Genomic DNA, 17,136 nt, shown 5'->3' on the forward strand with positions numbered 1-17,136 from the left:
ACTTGAAGTTACAATAAATAATAAAAATTAATTGTAGAGGCTATCAATAAGAGAGTCAAGATATTGCATACAACAACAATCACTGTTTTCTGTCAATTTACAGTCATATTGCTGGCTTATGGCATATACATTAACATGGATGATCAAGAATGTTACAAATATTAACATTAAAGGCAAGTGAAAGAGATGATTCATCTTAAGTACCTAATTCATCAACCTTGGAATTAATCTGTAAGGAAATAAGGGTTTTTGCTTCGTCATCATAAAAGAAAATAATATTCACCATATTTAAAAAGGAACAAGACTGAGGTTTAAAAAATTACCTGGAGGTCTCATTGTAGAGATTATCAATAGGTCTTACTGAAATTTAGTTTATGTAGTTTGAGTTTCTATAATTTACATAAATTCACCTAAATTAAGAAATACACAAACTTTTAAGAACCAGAATTGCTGTTACATTGAAACAGATCGCCATTCACATGCCTTTCAGTTAAACAATCTACAGTAATACCAATTTACTATCACAGTAGCTAATGGTTTCCCCCATACCTGAGGAAGTGGTGGAGTGGCTGGCACAGGAGCCAGTGAAACTATATAAACTAGATTTTTGTCTGTGGACTTTTCCCTGTACAACTTGACCAACTATGGCCAGAATACCTCTACTTTGTGCCAACTGAACTGTGCAAAGTCCCACTTACATACATGCATGATGCTCAGCCTGGCCTTTGTCTGCTCAGCATGTGCATGGTACATTTCAGTCACAAGGCTTACATTATGCTGGCCTCCCATTGCCCCAGGGCTGTTTGACACACTAGGCAGCCATGCCTATTTTGTTGAAGTATTGTAGCAATCACTGTGGAGACTCTTCAAAATCTGGGGAATCCTAGACACTGGGGGACTCTGCAAGTGGTTCTTTAAGCCAGCCCTTTCTGTAATGTGCTGCTGGAACGAATAAGCATTACATAATATCCACTTTAAAAAAACGAAGTAGGGTGTCCAGACACAGTGACGCTCATAGATCTAACCAAAGAAGAAAAGTCCTTCTTGCCTCTTTCCAACATTATACCAGCCACACCAGCCTCCCTGCTCCCTCAAATCACCCTCAATCAACTCATCCATCCACCTCCGGAAGAGCTAGGGCTACCAAGGAAAAGAGATGGATGGACACATGCCACCTACTGATAATAGAGAAGGATACACCACCATGATTTGGGCTATAAAATCTCTTTCTGAGAATTAAAAATACTACTCCTACTAAGATTATATGTAAGAATAATAAGATGATTATATGTAACAGGCACTGGCAGGAATTTGCAGCCGTGGGGGAGCTGTCAGTGGTTGGAAGACGTCACAATAGGAGAGGGGGAGCTGACATGGCACTCTTAGATCGCTAGTTGGGAGGCAGAGTATCAAATGCTGGGCCACAGCAACATTTCTCTGATGTTGAGGTGGCCAATACAGCTACATGTCTGATGTGCTGCTTTCTCACTGACAAAAGGAGAGCATTGTGTTGGTTAACCCTATACCACTACCTAATACTGGGAAATACCATCAGGGATAGTATCTGAAGCACTTTGCCCCATGATGATGGGAAATTGATTACAAGGAGGCAGGATAGGGCAGAGCTGGTTAGCCTTCTGTGACTTTTGTTTTCATATGGAATGGATATGGTGACCCCAGCAACAAGCTCCCAGCCCTGGTAGAACAGTTATTTACAAAAGTTTGTAGTAATTAAAAAAACCCAAACCCATAGATTATGTAAATGTTGTTCTTACCTGGTCAAAGTTATAGAGGGCAGCATGCAAATTAGCCAGCACCCCAGTAGGGGGTTCACTGGTAATTTTAATTGAGTTTTCTAGAATTCCTTGAGGGATGATATGTTCTTCTGGGGTTGGAGCTGGTTCAGCACTCATAAAGACTCGGAAATCCGAGTGGCTTCCTCTGCTGTATTGTTCAAGGAGTTTCTCCAAGGTCCCCAACCATTTGGCTACTAGATGAACGTTCTGTTGGAAAACATGTAACATATTCATTGTGAGATAAGAATAGGTTTATTATTTTAGATGTGAAGTATACACACATGGTAAAAATACCTTTAAAAATACTGTTAAGGCAGTTTCATGAAAAGGAACAGGCACTCAACTCCAAATGACATTTCACTATTAAATGAGCTGGTGGTGCAGAAGCAGAAAAATTAAGGATTCTAAGAAGGACATCGGTTACATTAGCAGATACTTCACTAGCCTCGAAGGTTTCAAGCCTTTATTTAACAAGGCACTAAAACACGTGGTTAACTTTAAGCATATGAGTAATTTCACCCCTCTTCAGCAATGCTCTTAAGCACATACTAAAGTGTTTTGTGAAACTGGGCCCTGTCATGGGACAGCTGGTCCCTGTGAATAGACTGGGCTCACCTCCCCTGTGTCAGAGCAGGTGAGCCCAGGTGACCCTGTTGAAGGGGGAAGTGCTACACCTGGGGCTATAAAGGCCTGTCAAAGGGCAGGAAGAGGAGGAGTGATTAGGACACATTGTGCCTGGGAAGATGAACCCTAGAGGAGTGGCACTAACTCCAGTGGTGGCCCCTGGAGTAAGGGTCCAGGTGCCTAGGAAGGTTGCCCTGGAGCTGCTATTCCAGAAGAGCACCAGAGCTGAAGGAGGACTGGCTGAAGCAAAGGGAGTTGGCTGGGACTACAAAGCTGCCAGAAGCAGGATTACCAGAGGTCCTAGGGAAGAGAGTCCACGAAACCCTAGGACAAAAGATGAGCGAAGGGACTGGTGTCTTGTTTGTTTATTGGCTTATGTTTGGACAATATACCTAAAGGAAAGAAGATTGGGTGTGGCAGTGTATGCCTCTCAGATATGGGAGAAGCCTTGTTGTGTCACAGATGGTGGAGAATGTGGGCATCTCAAATCAGTCTCAGATACTAGGGGGGAGGCAGTAAGGTGGATCTTTGGTGAAGAGAAAGCTGAGCCCATGACATTGACTGTCCCATACCACATTTGGGTGGGTCAGAGGAAAAATGGAGGCTGTGATCTGCCTGTTAACAGGACAGCAGCAGCAGATGGCCATGTTACAGCAGCAACAAGAACAGCAGCAGCAGACGACCCAGATTCTGCTCATGTAATTGATGAAGAACCTGCAGAAACAGCAGGAGGCACAGTTCACCATTAAACAGAGGTGACAAGATGCCCCCTTTCAACAAGTGAGGTTACAGAACAGTTGGGCTAAGGAATGCCGGGCAACACGGTTGGTGATGGACCCATGAGCTGGCTGGCCCCAGGCCTGCCAAAGCAGGGACCAAAACACAATCCCAAAGGCTTCCTCTGAATGTTTGAGAGAGTGGCAAGCAATGCAGGATGAGAAGGAGCAACCTGTAGTACCATTCCTAATGGGCAAAGCTCAGGCCATTTACCAAGCAATAAGCAAAGAGCAGGTGATCTCCTATCTGGCAGTGAAGGCAGCCATTCTGGATTGAGAGGGACTGACTCCAGAGGCCTAGAAACACTGGTTTCAGGTAGAACCATTTTCATGAGTGGCACGAAAATGCCATGAGTGGTGGCTCAGAAATTACAGGATCTCATGCCTCCATGGTTCTGCCAGCTGGAGAGAGAGATTCATGGACCAAATTGTCCTGGATCAATTCCTAAAGACTGTCCCCTTGGAAGCCAACAGCTGGGTGAGACACTTTCAGCTGGCTGGGGAGGGAGACGCTGTTGAATGGGCAGAGGCCGCCTTTGAGGCCAAGAGAGACAAGCAGCCAGGGCAGGATGGTAAACTGAGGGGAAGCCAAAGGTGGTGGCCCAGGGAAGCTCTCAAAGGGAAAATTCTCAAATGGCCAAAAATGGGGTAATGTACAAGAGCTATGGGGGCGGGGGCGGCGGCAGGGTAGTCCCACAGTCTAGTAGAAGCCCTCAAGGTGGTGGCTGAGGGGGACGCTTTGTATGCTTCAGGTGTGACCAGCCTGGGCATATTAGACAAGAATGGTGTGCGATTTTCTAGGTTGTTAGACTACAAAAGCACCAAGAGCGGAAGAGCTGAAAAGCACTATATCACCAAAAGCTATCTGAGCCTTGACTTTTGATACCCAAGGCTTCAGAGATGTGCCATGGCTGCAACTGAGCTGCCTTCATTACCCCTGCTTCTAGGCCTGTGCCTGTGAGGTGCTGAGTACTCTTGAATTCCGTTGAAATCCACCACTTTTCAGCTCCTTCTCTCTCTGTTTTCTCAGATAATACCATTGTTTACTTAGTAAGAACTGTATCAATATTAGCTGAAAGGTACAACTCCTGGTAGATAAGCTTGAATAGCTCACTGGTAAAGCGGGTTGAAAAAATGGTGACAATGTTATAATTAAAATCTCAATTTAAAAAAAAAAATGTCTCTGTTTCAGTACAGTGCCTAGCACAATGTGGCCGTGACCTCAGTTGGGGCCTTTAGTCACTACTATTTTTCATTTTATTACAAGAACAGCTAAACAGCAGCTAACATTTGTAGCAGATAATTAGTTTGACAAGGTGATGCAGTGCTGATGGTGTAAAAATAGAATTGGAAGGAATAATATGGCTCCCCCAATATCTTTTATTGGCAAGGCCTGGAACCTACACTTCCAGCAGTGTTTCAGGACAATGTGGCCATTTTATATATTAGCACACTATACAATATAATGTAAAACTGCTGGTCACAGCACCTTGTGTTAGTGATACTAACAATCTCATTGCTCCTGTCAACTTCTGTGGCTATACCAAGAATGATAGTTCACCAGGGTGTTGTAAAGAGCTTTTTGTTTGTTGCAGAGAGTGGATTCTCCATTCACACAATGCTAGCCAAAGCTGCTACTGCTATCTCTGAAGAGCAGCACTCCAGTGCTGATTATACAGCTTCCCAAGGGCTAGGTATTCTAATTTTATTAGAAGACTCCATTATGGCATACTCAATGGAACAAGAGTTCTTAATTATGTAGGAGAAGAGTGTTCCTGAGGACATAATCATGCCTAGCCATAGGGAGCCTTCTTGTATTATCTTTCCTGGCCTCACTGGGAATACAAAGGTAGTGCTTGTAAATGTGAGGGTAAAGGCATAATGCCATATACGCACAATACATGTGAACATTTACCTTGCCTTTTGCAAAGGCAAAAGAAAAACAAAACAAAATGTTCTGTTTGTGGCATTTTTGAATTCCACAGAAAGTTGTTCCTTGTTGGACAATCCTTACCTTGCAGTCACTTCACTAGCAAACACAGCCATTCACCTAACTGAGTGCACCGATATCATCTATTGTGCTGTTTAACACTTACTTGGAGAATGACCCAATGCCCATGTGTAGCAGCCTCCTCTAGTGCCTCTTCTGCCACCATCTCTTGACCTTGTCCTAAAGAGATATTATGGAATTTTCCAGAGTCGATAGTAAACCCAAGTTTTTTTCCTATAAGGGAAGTGGCGGGGGTAGGAAACGAACAGAGCAGAAAGGGGAAAAAATGATAACATCTCATTAATTCCACTATCGCTGGGGCAATATTCATTAGTTCTTCTGAAGCACTTCACTAAACCCTTACAATTTCAACAAGCAAAATTGCGAGCTCTCAACAGCAGCCTTATTGCTGGTATTAGAAAAAGCCTGCAGAAATCTGTTCCCTTGGTTTTAAGATAATGAACCTTTTGACATTTTGACAGATATTAGGCATTGTTAACTGAGCTTTAGAAACTCTTACAGGGGGCACAAAGCAATTCCCTTATAAAAAAGGAGCAACATGTGGTAGATATCACATCAGTTTTTTAACCGATTGGTTCAGTGGGTAAATGCACAAGCCTCTCACCTTGTGGGGCCTGAGTTTAAATTGAGCACAGTCAGGTCACAGCTGTATTAACCTGGTATTCTCAGTATAGTCTGTGGGGAATAGTAATCCTAAGCATAAAGCGACAGTGCTTTACACAATTGAATATAGTTTGTATAATGACCATTATTTAGTCACAGGGGGCACAAGATTACATGAGCATGGAGAAAATTGCCCTCTGGCTCTCATCTAGTCAAAAGGTAGAAAACGGTACAAAAGAAACTTGCATTATGCCAAGCAGAGGAATGTTCAGTCTAAAAATTTCTTCATACTATAGTGCTAATAGCCTTGCACTTTTCATCCACTCCATTTACCACAAATAGGTGGGGGGTGGGGAAACTTCACAATTTAACTCTTTTGTTAAAAATAAACCCAGTCCAACTTTGTCATATTAATTTCTATTCTTTTATGATGACACATTGTTTTGGTTTTGTTTAAGATTTTAAAATTTAGGACCCAATCCTGCTCCCTTTAAACGAAAGCCCAAAGTCCCATAGTCCTCAATGGCAGCAGGATTGGGCCTATAGATATTTTCTCTCCTCCTGTGCAAGCACAACTCCCATTGAAAACAGACTCACCAAGTGTCTCCATATCTTTAAGAGGGTCTACTCCAGGGAAGAGGATGAAAAACACTGGAGTCGCTGGACTGCTCACTTCATATGATTTTGCTAAGTCCATCCTGGTGCTCTCCACATACTTGGAACCTAGTTTTTCCTCCACAAAGTTTCTATATAAATATAAAGTATAAACTGAAGACACCAAGAATATCCACAATTACAGATTTAGGTCCTGTATTCTTCTCAGACTACATAACCTGCTGCTACTAGGCTAGCAGCAGTTTCATTAAAGAAAATTGTCAGGGAAGCAAGGGAGGAAAGGGCAGCCAGGTGGTAAAGAGGGTACAGAAAAATCTGGCATATGTCTGTTCAGGAAAGGGGACAATGACTATGTGATAGAAAGGACAACTAGGCACAGCAAGTAATCAGTTAGGGAATGCTTCTTCCTAGGAAGGTGTGAGCACGGGTAGCATACAGTGGTGCTGGCACAATGTGTACAGCGGGGGTGCTGAAAGCCACTGTACAAAACTTCAAACCCAATATATAATGGAAACCACTTCAAGCCAGGGGCCGCTGCCATGCCCACAGCACCCCTAGTTCCAGCACCTATGGTAGTATAGCTGGTAGGGTTTGGGCAGTCGGGCGAAAGGTACTATTCTTTGGGAGGCAAGGGATTTAAAAAAAAATCAGAGGGTTTGGATAAGTATACAAGGCTGACATTTTTTGAGGATCACAGATTTTTAAAGAAGAGTGAAATGGAGAATTACCATCCCATGAGTCTAACTGCTATCCCTAGAAAAAGAATGAATATTGAGAGAGAAATATGACTAAAAAGTGGGCAGTCAGCAGCAAGGATTTTTTTTTTAATTATAAATGAGCCATTCCTTGTGGCTCAGGGCACATGTATAGAATCTAATAAAATCACCAATCTATAAATAAGTAAGCCAATTCCCTATAAACAGTCAATCTGATCCCACCACCTTCTCACAAATACCTGAAAAAGAATAGATAGGCCTTGTACTATTGCCACAAAGGCCAATAATCAATAATCTCAGACTCTGACTGACCAGCTAGCTTGTAAATTAGATTCCTATAATTGAAAATTTCATCACAGTGGGCTACACATCCAATAAGCCATCTTCACGTGTGGTTCCATGGATACACACAATGTCAAAGACCGTACCTAAGAGCATAGGTCATTCTATCTGGGCGCAGTGCCCTCAGTATGATAAGTTTCTGAAGAGAGCTTTTGTTTTTCCATTCCTGTGGAAACTTTTCCTTTTCTGGGCATTCTGAGTCCACCCATTTCTTCCATCTTTTAGCAGACCCTTCGATATCTCTGTCTAACCCTCGGAACTCATCCATTAGAGCAATGGCCTGGAACACACCAAACACACACATGGGTGATATGCCCATGACGTATAGTTGGGGTGATAATGAAATACTTTTTACTAATAATATTTACTAGTAATATTATTTGACACCTATGACCTAATTTAAAGCGCAGTTTATACGTACAGCCTATATGAATAAATGTTTTTTTGTAAAAGTCTATGCCATTTCATGTCTCCATACAATCTGCTTACAGTTAAATACCCAGTTACCACACACTGTAACACATAAGATTAGGTTTTTCTGAGAGTAAGGAGCTGTGTGAAGATTAGAATTACGTTCCTGGAGGAATACAGAGATTATAGAAAATCAGCATTTCCACATGAAATCAATATATGTTTCTATCATCTCAGGGGAAAAAAAAGTTAAAATGCAAGGATAACTCATTCAACAGCACTGCAAGTTGTATTAACATTTAATATGGAATATATGACTTTATCTGACATTATCTAGCTCTAGAAGGTCTCTAGAAATAACATAAAATAAGATTTGGAACTGAAAAGCAATTCTCCAATTAAACCTACTTTAATGGCACTCCATGACTGAGGAGTCAAAAAGTCAACCGGACTCTTGAGTGTGTGTTCGACTGTGAATCGAAGCAGGAAATCCAATTCAAGGAGTTCTATCTCTTTACTTCTCAGCAGAATCTTGACAGCATACAAAATTGAAAAAGGTCATCAGGTTTACTTGGCAGTCACTTGTGACTTAAAGCATTTACCACGCAACAGACATTATTGAATAGGCAGCATAAAGCACTGAAAATTCTGGTGACTGAATCTTCTGTAGCTCTAATAGAAGAATTTAGCTTGAGCCAATTATTTTAAAATAAGGAACAGAAATACATTATAAAAGAAGTAATGGAGTGAGGTCAATTCCTGGACCTTCATTATTCACAAAGCTAATAGATTATGCTTTCAACCTTAGCCCTGTGTTTGTAGTACACACTGCAGAACTTGCCTCAGACTGTTAAACAGACACCAAAAACCCCCACCAGTAACCTCTGAACTAAATAATTTTGCAGAAGTTAAAGTTGTCATTATGCTCTATGCTAGCAGTAGCACCCAATTCCTTGCATTTTTTAAAAATGGCTAGATTACAATAGTAACTATGATTTATGATTCTTTAGCTAGAGTAAAAAGAGTTATTTGAAAAAAATAAAATAAAGCCATAGTCCTTAAAGATCAGAGTTATTCTGGGCTTCGATTGTGCAAGATTTTTTTTTTCAATAGCACTAATGAAGTGGCTAAGGAAACCTGAGTTCCATACCACTCCCTACATTTGTCCTCCACCCCGTTTAAACACTGAGGGACAGGAAGTTCACACTTGTCAGAGTCATTGTTCTAGGCTCTCTTCAGACTCAGGGAGACCACAATGACTCACATTTTGAATGTTTTTTTGCAAAGAGAAGGGATGGTAACTTTTTTTTTTAAATGAAATCTTAACCTGCAGAAGTTAAACATGTCAGGAATACCACAAAACTATATCAGGGGAGACAAATCTAGCCCATAGGTTGAATGTACAATAAAAATCTTGAATTCAAATGTATCTTTAACAAAATGCCTACCACCACCACCTGTGTTCTCTCTCCTCCCCTTGCACACTGTGAAGAATGGGAATTATGTGTACTAATTTTATGAATGTTAGAATCTGTGGATAACTCTCTACCCCGAGAGCTAATTCCAGCTGGAGCTCTCCCCAGCTACCCAGGAATCCAGCAATGACTAATTTATTTCCTAGTGCTCAGACGGGCAATACAGTGAATCCACTGTTGGAAGACTACCTCCTATCACCTCTGGAGAAATGCATCAGAAATCTGACCAGGTTCAGGAGACCTTCTCAAAACCTCAGGTCTTCAGGCTGGAACTCTTGAACAAAGGAACTTTGAAATGGATAAAAGATAGCCTGTGACCCAAGAGTCTCACACACGTGCTGACCAGAGGACCAGATTGTCAGAAAGGCAAACGATGTAGGGGGTGTAACCTGTCTCACCCAGCCCCAAGATCAGGGACTGATGGGTCAAGCAAGACAGCAGGACCTACTTATTATTTACTTGTATCCTACCTGGCCTGAATCTTTATATACAGTCTCATCCCAAAATCAAAAGATATTTTTATTACTTGGAGAATCTCTGCTATAAGTGCCAAACTCTACACAACCATACCTAGGGAACGGCAAGCAGCACTTCCATAATTTTCATCCCTATAACGTACTCAGAGGAGTAGAACAACAAAGAAAATAAAGGCCTACATAAAATAGCTGTGGAAGATAATATTATTTATATTGCAGTAGCATTCACAGTATGTTAGGTGCTGTACAACCACAGCACCTATTGTTTTACCTATAAACCACACTCTTCACCACTACTGCCTGAATTTTTTTCCCTCACCTGAAACGTTGTCTGGGCTAGGAAGGTGAGTTTATCCTTTTCAAAAAGTCCCTGACTGGTGTAAAGGAAGGCAGAGTATGTAATAGCTTCTATCAGGTTGGTGATGCGACCCTGCAGATCCTCTGATGCTTCAGCCCGATCAATTGCTTTATGGAAGACTGTGTTGAAGGCCTAATGAGAGGTAGGATCACATTATTTTTAAAGGATTTTTGTTTGTTTTAAGAGCAATTTAATAGAGTCCAATGTAAGGCTTTTCAAAGTAAGTGCCTGAGCTGTATAAAATGGAGACACTGCACAAGATCACCTCCCTCCCACCGAAATAGTATGCGTGAAGAGTGTTTTCTTGAAGGGGGCAGGGGGGAGAAAGTGGTTGGGGATCACAAATGGCAACATTTTTCAGTCTACTCATTTAACTCAGGAGCAAACAACCTATGCTGACTGACTCCACCAATCTTTCCCGCCCACTGGACATCCTAAAACCGACACATTCCCTCAAAGTGAAAAGGCTAGTGGTTTCAAGGAAGGAGACTTTCCATCCTCAGCCAGTCACTTTTAGTACATCTATTGTAACACATTGTTTAGTGAATGCTTCAAATCTCTCTATTCACTTGGCCTTGCAGGAAGATTTAACAAAAATAAGGTAAGTATTACTCACATAAATCAGAATGTAAACATCTGACAAGAGAGATTATTGGGAAGTTCAATATTGTGAGGAATTGGTGGGAAAACGCACAACCCTCTCTCTTGCACACAAACACCCCTTACATAGCAAATATTAATAGCTGATACAAATATAAAAGGTTGCTAATTGCTAGAATCAAACCCCCATGCTTGTTCTTTTGTATCACGCCAGAAATAAAGCTTTACCTTCAGTGAGAACTGATAGATGGGGTTGATTTTGCCCAGATCATTAACAACAAAGTAAAGAAGAGACGCTCTCAAAGCTGCTGGTCTGTAATACTCTCGGGCCTCATTAATTTTAACTTCATTCTTTTTTGCTTCAGCTACCTGTAGGATGATAGTTATCTAGTTCAGTGTGATAGTTATGACCGATTTAAAAATGATCTGAATAATTAAGGGGTGATATAAAGAGAAAAGTTGTATTGGCATAGCTACGTCTCTCAGGAGTGTGAAAAATCCATATCCCTAAGAGATGTAGTTAAGCCGACCTAACCCCTGGTATACACAGTGCTAGCTCAACAGAATTCTTCCATCAATCTAGTTATCAACTCTTGGGGAGGTGGACTACCTCTCCCATCATTGTAGTATCTGCACTGAAGCGCTACAGTTGTGCTGCTGTAGCATGTTAAGTATAGACATAGCCTAAGTCACACATACGTAATTGACAAATTCTTAACCGCAAAGTGAAAAAAGCAACATGGATACAGCCTGGAAAGCTGACATATCTGAAACAATAAAAACTGTTTGGCACATGTAGATTTAAACTAGACACTCTGCTCCAGCCTTGTTGGCTAGAAATCAGAGTTGATTTGATCTTCTTTACTATACATTACTATAATTTTAAACCAGCAGTTTAAGAGAAGTTATTATGTCAGTGGTGTGAGTTTTATATTTGTTTTCTTGATGCAGAAAGGTTGGTTGCATGATGACACTATAAACTTGCCTTTATTTTATTAAGGAACTTATTAATCAAGCCCATTATCATCAAGCTAGAAGTCTAAATACTAAGGTCGGTGACCTTGAGTGCCTGGTATTAAATGAGGATATTGTTATAATATGCATCACAGAAACTTGGTGGCATGATGAGAATCAATAGGATATGGTAATACCAGGGTACAAAATATATAGGAATGACAGAGTAGGCCATGTTGGTGGAGGAGTGGCATTATATGTGAAAGAAAGAATAGAGTCAAATAAATCTTAAATGAATCAAATTGTACCACAGAATCTCTATGGATAGAAATTCCATGCTTGAATAATAGGAATGTATCAGTAGGAAAATACTACCAATCATGTGAGCAGGACGGTGATGGTGATTGTGAAATGCTCTGGGAGGCTGAGTTTTCTATTTTTATAGCATTTCTAATAATAATGGGAGATTTCAACTATTCCCATAATGAATGGGTATATGTTACCTCAGGACTGGAAGCAGACAGAAAGTTTCTTGACACCATAAGTGACTGCTTCTTGGGGCAGCTAATCCTGAAATCCACAAGAGGAGGCAATTCTTGATTTAGTCCTAAGTGCAGCACAGGATCTGGTCCCAGAGATGAAATATAGCTAAGCTGCCTGGTAATAGCAACCATAGCATAATTAAATCCTTGTTGTGGGGGAACACCAAAGAAGCCCACCACAGTAGCACTTAGGAAAGGGAACTATACAAAAATAAGGAAGCTAGTTAAATGGAAATTACGAGGTACAAAAGTGAAATGCCTGCAAGCTGCATGGAAACTTTTTAAAAAACATCATAATAGAGACTCAAAAGAAATGTATACCTCAAATTAAAAAACATAGCAAAAGGACTGAAAAGTGCCACCATGACTAAAAAATAAAGTAAAAGTCATGCTTAAAAATTGGAAGTAAAATTCTACTGAGGAAAATAGAATGGAGCATAAACTCTGGCAAGTCAAATGTAAAAGTAAAATTAGGCAGTCAAAAAAAGAATGTGAAGAGCAACTAACAAAAGACTTAAAAACTAACAACGATTTTTTTTAAAGTACATCAGAAGCAGAAAGCCTGCCAAACAATCAGTGGGGCCACTGGACGATTGATGTGCTGAAGGAGCACTCAAGGAAGATAAGGTCATTGCAGAGAAGCTAACGGAATTATTTGCACCAGTCTTCACTGCAGAGGATTCCCACACATGGGCCATTCTTTTTCGGTGACATATCTGAGGAACCGTCTCAGATTGAGGTGTCAATAGGGCTGATTTTGGAACAAATTGATAAATTAAATAATAATAAGTCACCAGGACCAGATGGTATTCACCCAAGAATTCTGAAGGAACTCAAATATGAAACTGCAGAATTATGAACTCTGGGATATAACCTATCATTTAAATCAGCTTCTCTACCAGATGACTGGAGGATAGCTAATGACACCAATTTTTTTTTAGAAGGCTCCAGAGGTGATCCTGGCAATTATAGGCTGGTAATCCTAACTTCAGTACCAGGCAAATTGGTTGAAACTATAGAAAAAAAACCCTAGAATTATCAGACACATAAATGAACACAATTTGTGGGCAGAGTCAACACAGCTTTTGTAAAGGGAAATCATGCCTCACCAATCTATTAGAATTCTTTGAGTGATGGGGGAGGTGCGGGTGTCAAAACAAACATGTAGACACAGGAGATCCAGTGCATAAAATTTACTTGGAATTTCAGAAAGCTTTTGAGGAGGTCCCTCATCAAAGGCTCTTAAGCAAAGTAAGCAGTCATGGGATAAGAAGGAAGGTCCTCCTAGGGATCAATTTAAAAGACAGGAAACAAAGGATTAGAATAAACGGTCAGTTTTCAGAATGGAGAGAGATGAATAATGATGTCCCTCAGGAATCTGTACTGGGACCAGTTCTGTTCAACACATTCATAAATTATTAGAAAAAGGGGTAAGCAGCAAGGTGGCAAAATTTGCAGATAATGCAAAATTACTCAAGATAGTTAAGCCCGAAGCAGACTGCAAAGATTTGTAAAGGGATCTCACAAAACTGGGTGAATGGGCAACAAAATGACTAGTGTAATTCAGTGTTGATAAATGCAAAGTAATGCACATTGGAAAACATAATTCCAAAATGATAGGATCTAAACTAGCAGTTACCACTCAAAAAAGAGATCTTGGAATTATTGTGGATAGTTCACTGAAAACATCTTCTCAATATGCAGCAGCAGTCTAAAAAGCTAACCGAATGTTAGGAACCATTAGGAAAGGAATAGATGATAAGACAGAAAATATCATAATGCCACTATATAAATCCAAGGTACGCCCACACTTTGCATACTACATGCGGTTCTGGTCATTCCATCTCAAAAAACATATTAGAATTGGGAAAGGTACAGGGAAGAGCAACAAAAATTATTAAAGGTATGGAGCATCTTCCATGTAAGAAGAGACTAAAAAGATTGGGACTTTTTGGCTTGGAAAATAGATGACTAACTGGGGATATGACAGAGGTCTATAAAATTGTGAATGGTGTGGAGAAAGTGAATAAGGAAGTGTTATTTACTTCTTCACATTGCAGAAGAACCAGTGGTCACCTAATAAAATTAATGATCAGCAAGTTTAAAACAAATAGAAGGAAGTACTTCTTTATACAACGCACAACCGGTTGAACTCGTTGCGAAGGGATGTTCTGAAGGCCCAAACTATAGCACGGTTAAAAAAAGAATTAGATAAATTCATTGAGGATAGGTGCATCGATGGCTAGTAGCCAAGATGGTCAAGGATGAAACCTCATGCTCTCGGTGTCCATAGCTTCTGATTGCCAGAAGCTGGGCATGGGTGATGGGATGGATCACTTGACAACTGCCTGTTCTGTTCATTCCCTCTGGAACACCTGGCATTGGCCACCGTTGGATACAGGATACTGGATTAGATGGAGCATTAGTCTGACCTAGTATGGTCATTCTTATCTCTAGCTAGTCTGTTAATTCATTTTAGAGGAAGCAAATAGTGAGAAAAACTACTTGAAAGCAGGTTTCTTAGATTTTGAAATGATTTTGGATTCAGCCACATTCACATCCTTTTGCATTTCCATGAGCTTTCATACATATAGACCGTCCATTCATTTAAATGTTAGGGAATGGCAGTTCTTTTTGAGAATACCCGTATTCATTTGTGACAAATGATAATACACACAAATATGTTTAATCACAATTCATGTTACTAATGCTCATCCTGTTTATGAAGTTTCAGGCATCCAACCAGAGAGCAAAAATTATACCACGTGATTTATGTGACCAGTCACATGCCACTAATATAGTCATTGCATATAAAACATTTACCAAACAACTAAGCATAACAGCAACATTAAAACAAAACAAAGTCTACTTGTGGATAATTCTAAAAAACCCTCATTTTAAAATATGTAATTAATTTGAATTTTACAGGTAACTTTTAAAACTAATAAAAGAACAAATTGTTACTGCCTTGTGCTCTATTTCTGCCGCTGTCGACTTTGTTGATTCAAGTTTCTCTACCAGTTCCGTGTCACCCAAGAAACTACTCTCAGCAGCTGACAGACGAAGCAAAAGATCATCCTCCAGGTGCTTCAGCTCAATCTTGAAATCATTCTGCTGCTTGGTCAGGAGAGACTAACAAAGGGAATGAAAAATTTAAAACAACAGCAACAAAGAATGACCATCTGTTTTGCAGAATCTTTGGCCATTATTCTCCATTCAGCTACAAGACTCCATTTCAATTTTGTTTCTAAAAAAGAGATGACCTCTTCTATTGTAATGAAAAAGTAGGTTACAATTATAGCAACCAGACAGGAGGAAAGCATGGTCAAACATGAAAGCATGACCTGGCTTGATTCTTGATTCTGCTCTAACCCCCTTCTTCTGCTCAGGGTTGCACAAAGTGAGCAGGATCTGGTTATAACTGGCAAGTGGAGAATTCCCTGGCAGAGGGAATTCCCCTGTAAAGCTGATGGAGCCAACTCCTGCACTAGCCACTTCCCCCTCACCTCAGCATGCGGGCTAGGGCAGAGAAAGCATGGCAGAGGTCTGCTCTTCTACCTTGATCATCCATAGGTTTATGATCCTTTAGGGAAACGCCCAATCAGCATACGGTCCCTTACTGGGGGCACTCCACTGGACCATGTGGCTGGCAGAAAATAACTCAGATGATCAGGGAAGCATAACTGCATCCCTGACAGCTGTCCCCACAACTCTGCCCCAAGCAGAGCTCAGATATAAGGGAGAATCTGGCTCAGAAGTTTTCCAGACAATGTTCCCAGCTCTGTTCCTTGAAAAGTAATTTAACATCTGTACCACCGTTTACTCTTCTATAAATGGGTAAAATAGTCTCAACTTCCTACTGTTGTTGTGAGGCTTGACTCATTTGAGTCTACAAAGTGTTTCAAGATCTTTGAAAGAAATGTGCTATAGCCATATGAAGTACTTTTATTATTAATTTTTCACCTACATATTTTTAATCTTTCATTTAACATCCAGTAATCATATGACAAATCTAATCAAGACCCCTTTATAACCATTTATAAAAATATTTCTGTTCATAAATTACTGTAAAATATGTTATTACTGCCATAAATACATTTCTTCATTCCACAAACAGCAAGAATACATTCTTAGTGCAATTAAACCAATGCCCTAGAGCCTACTAGTGCAGTCATATCCTCTTACAGGTTGGCATGAAATTTAGTTTGTGCTTATTGGCTCAAGACCATTGACTCACAAAATACACTGAATGGGGTTAATCCATTTCACCTTTCATAGACATGGTGAAAATGGAAGAGCAGAAAGAAAAATAAGAATAAGATTATGATATATAAATTCTAGCAATACTTTGTTAGAACCAAACCCCAAGGCTTGCAAGGTTGAGAAATCAGTGGGACTTAAGCAAGTGCTTCACGCACCTCTCGGTATCTACTTGATATACAAGTTATTGACAATCATTGCTCAGTAGATTCAACTGGGTAAATAATGCTGGACTTAGACCCTGAGGAACAGCAATGGACTGGTCAAAAGGTGGTCTCACCTTAAGTTTTTCTAAGTCAGGTCTTTCAACACTAACAACCTCAGCCAACAGCTGCTCTTCTAGCCCATCCCTTGTGACAGTGAAATTAATGAGGGTGGTCTGAGCCTGTAATTCTGGCTGATAGTGAGGGTTAGCAAGCTTCGTGTGAAGGATCAGACGGAAATTCTTGTTGAACTCACATTCTTTGTCTTCAATCTTGATATACCTGACAATAGTTAACGTGCACAGTGATGGAAAAAAGTACTGAATAAAGCAATTCACAAATATCCTACATTACATAAGACCAGTACCGTACAA

The 17,136-nt window shown here is 40.3% G+C and overlaps 1 protein-coding gene across 1 annotated transcript in view; it reads right to left on the reverse strand.

Annotated features, from left to right (window-relative positions):
- Positions 1–17,136, reverse strand: part of DNAH11 (dynein axonemal heavy chain 11) — a 293,766-nt gene that overhangs the window by 23,324 nt on the left and 253,306 nt on the right. The window contains exons 66-74 of the mRNA XM_077808745.1: positions 16,840–17,044; positions 15,267–15,431; positions 11,032–11,172; positions 10,165–10,335; positions 8,303–8,425; positions 7,570–7,763; positions 6,408–6,556; positions 5,293–5,420; positions 1,776–2,003 (exon numbers count right to left, since the gene is read on the reverse strand). Of these exons, the coding sequence (XP_077664871.1) occupies positions 1,776–2,003; positions 5,293–5,420; positions 6,408–6,556; positions 7,570–7,763; positions 8,303–8,425; positions 10,165–10,335; positions 11,032–11,172; positions 15,267–15,431; positions 16,840–17,044 (1,504 nt within the window). The remainder of the gene's footprint in view (positions 1–1,775; positions 2,004–5,292; positions 5,421–6,407; positions 6,557–7,569; positions 7,764–8,302; positions 8,426–10,164; positions 10,336–11,031; positions 11,173–15,266; positions 15,432–16,839; positions 17,045–17,136) is intronic.

The sequence above is a fragment of the Eretmochelys imbricata genome, chromosome 2, assembly GCF_965152235.1.
Source record: "Eretmochelys imbricata isolate rEreImb1 chromosome 2, rEreImb1.hap1, whole genome shotgun sequence".
In the NCBI taxonomy this organism is placed as follows: Eukaryota; Metazoa; Chordata; order Testudines; family Cheloniidae; genus Eretmochelys; species Eretmochelys imbricata.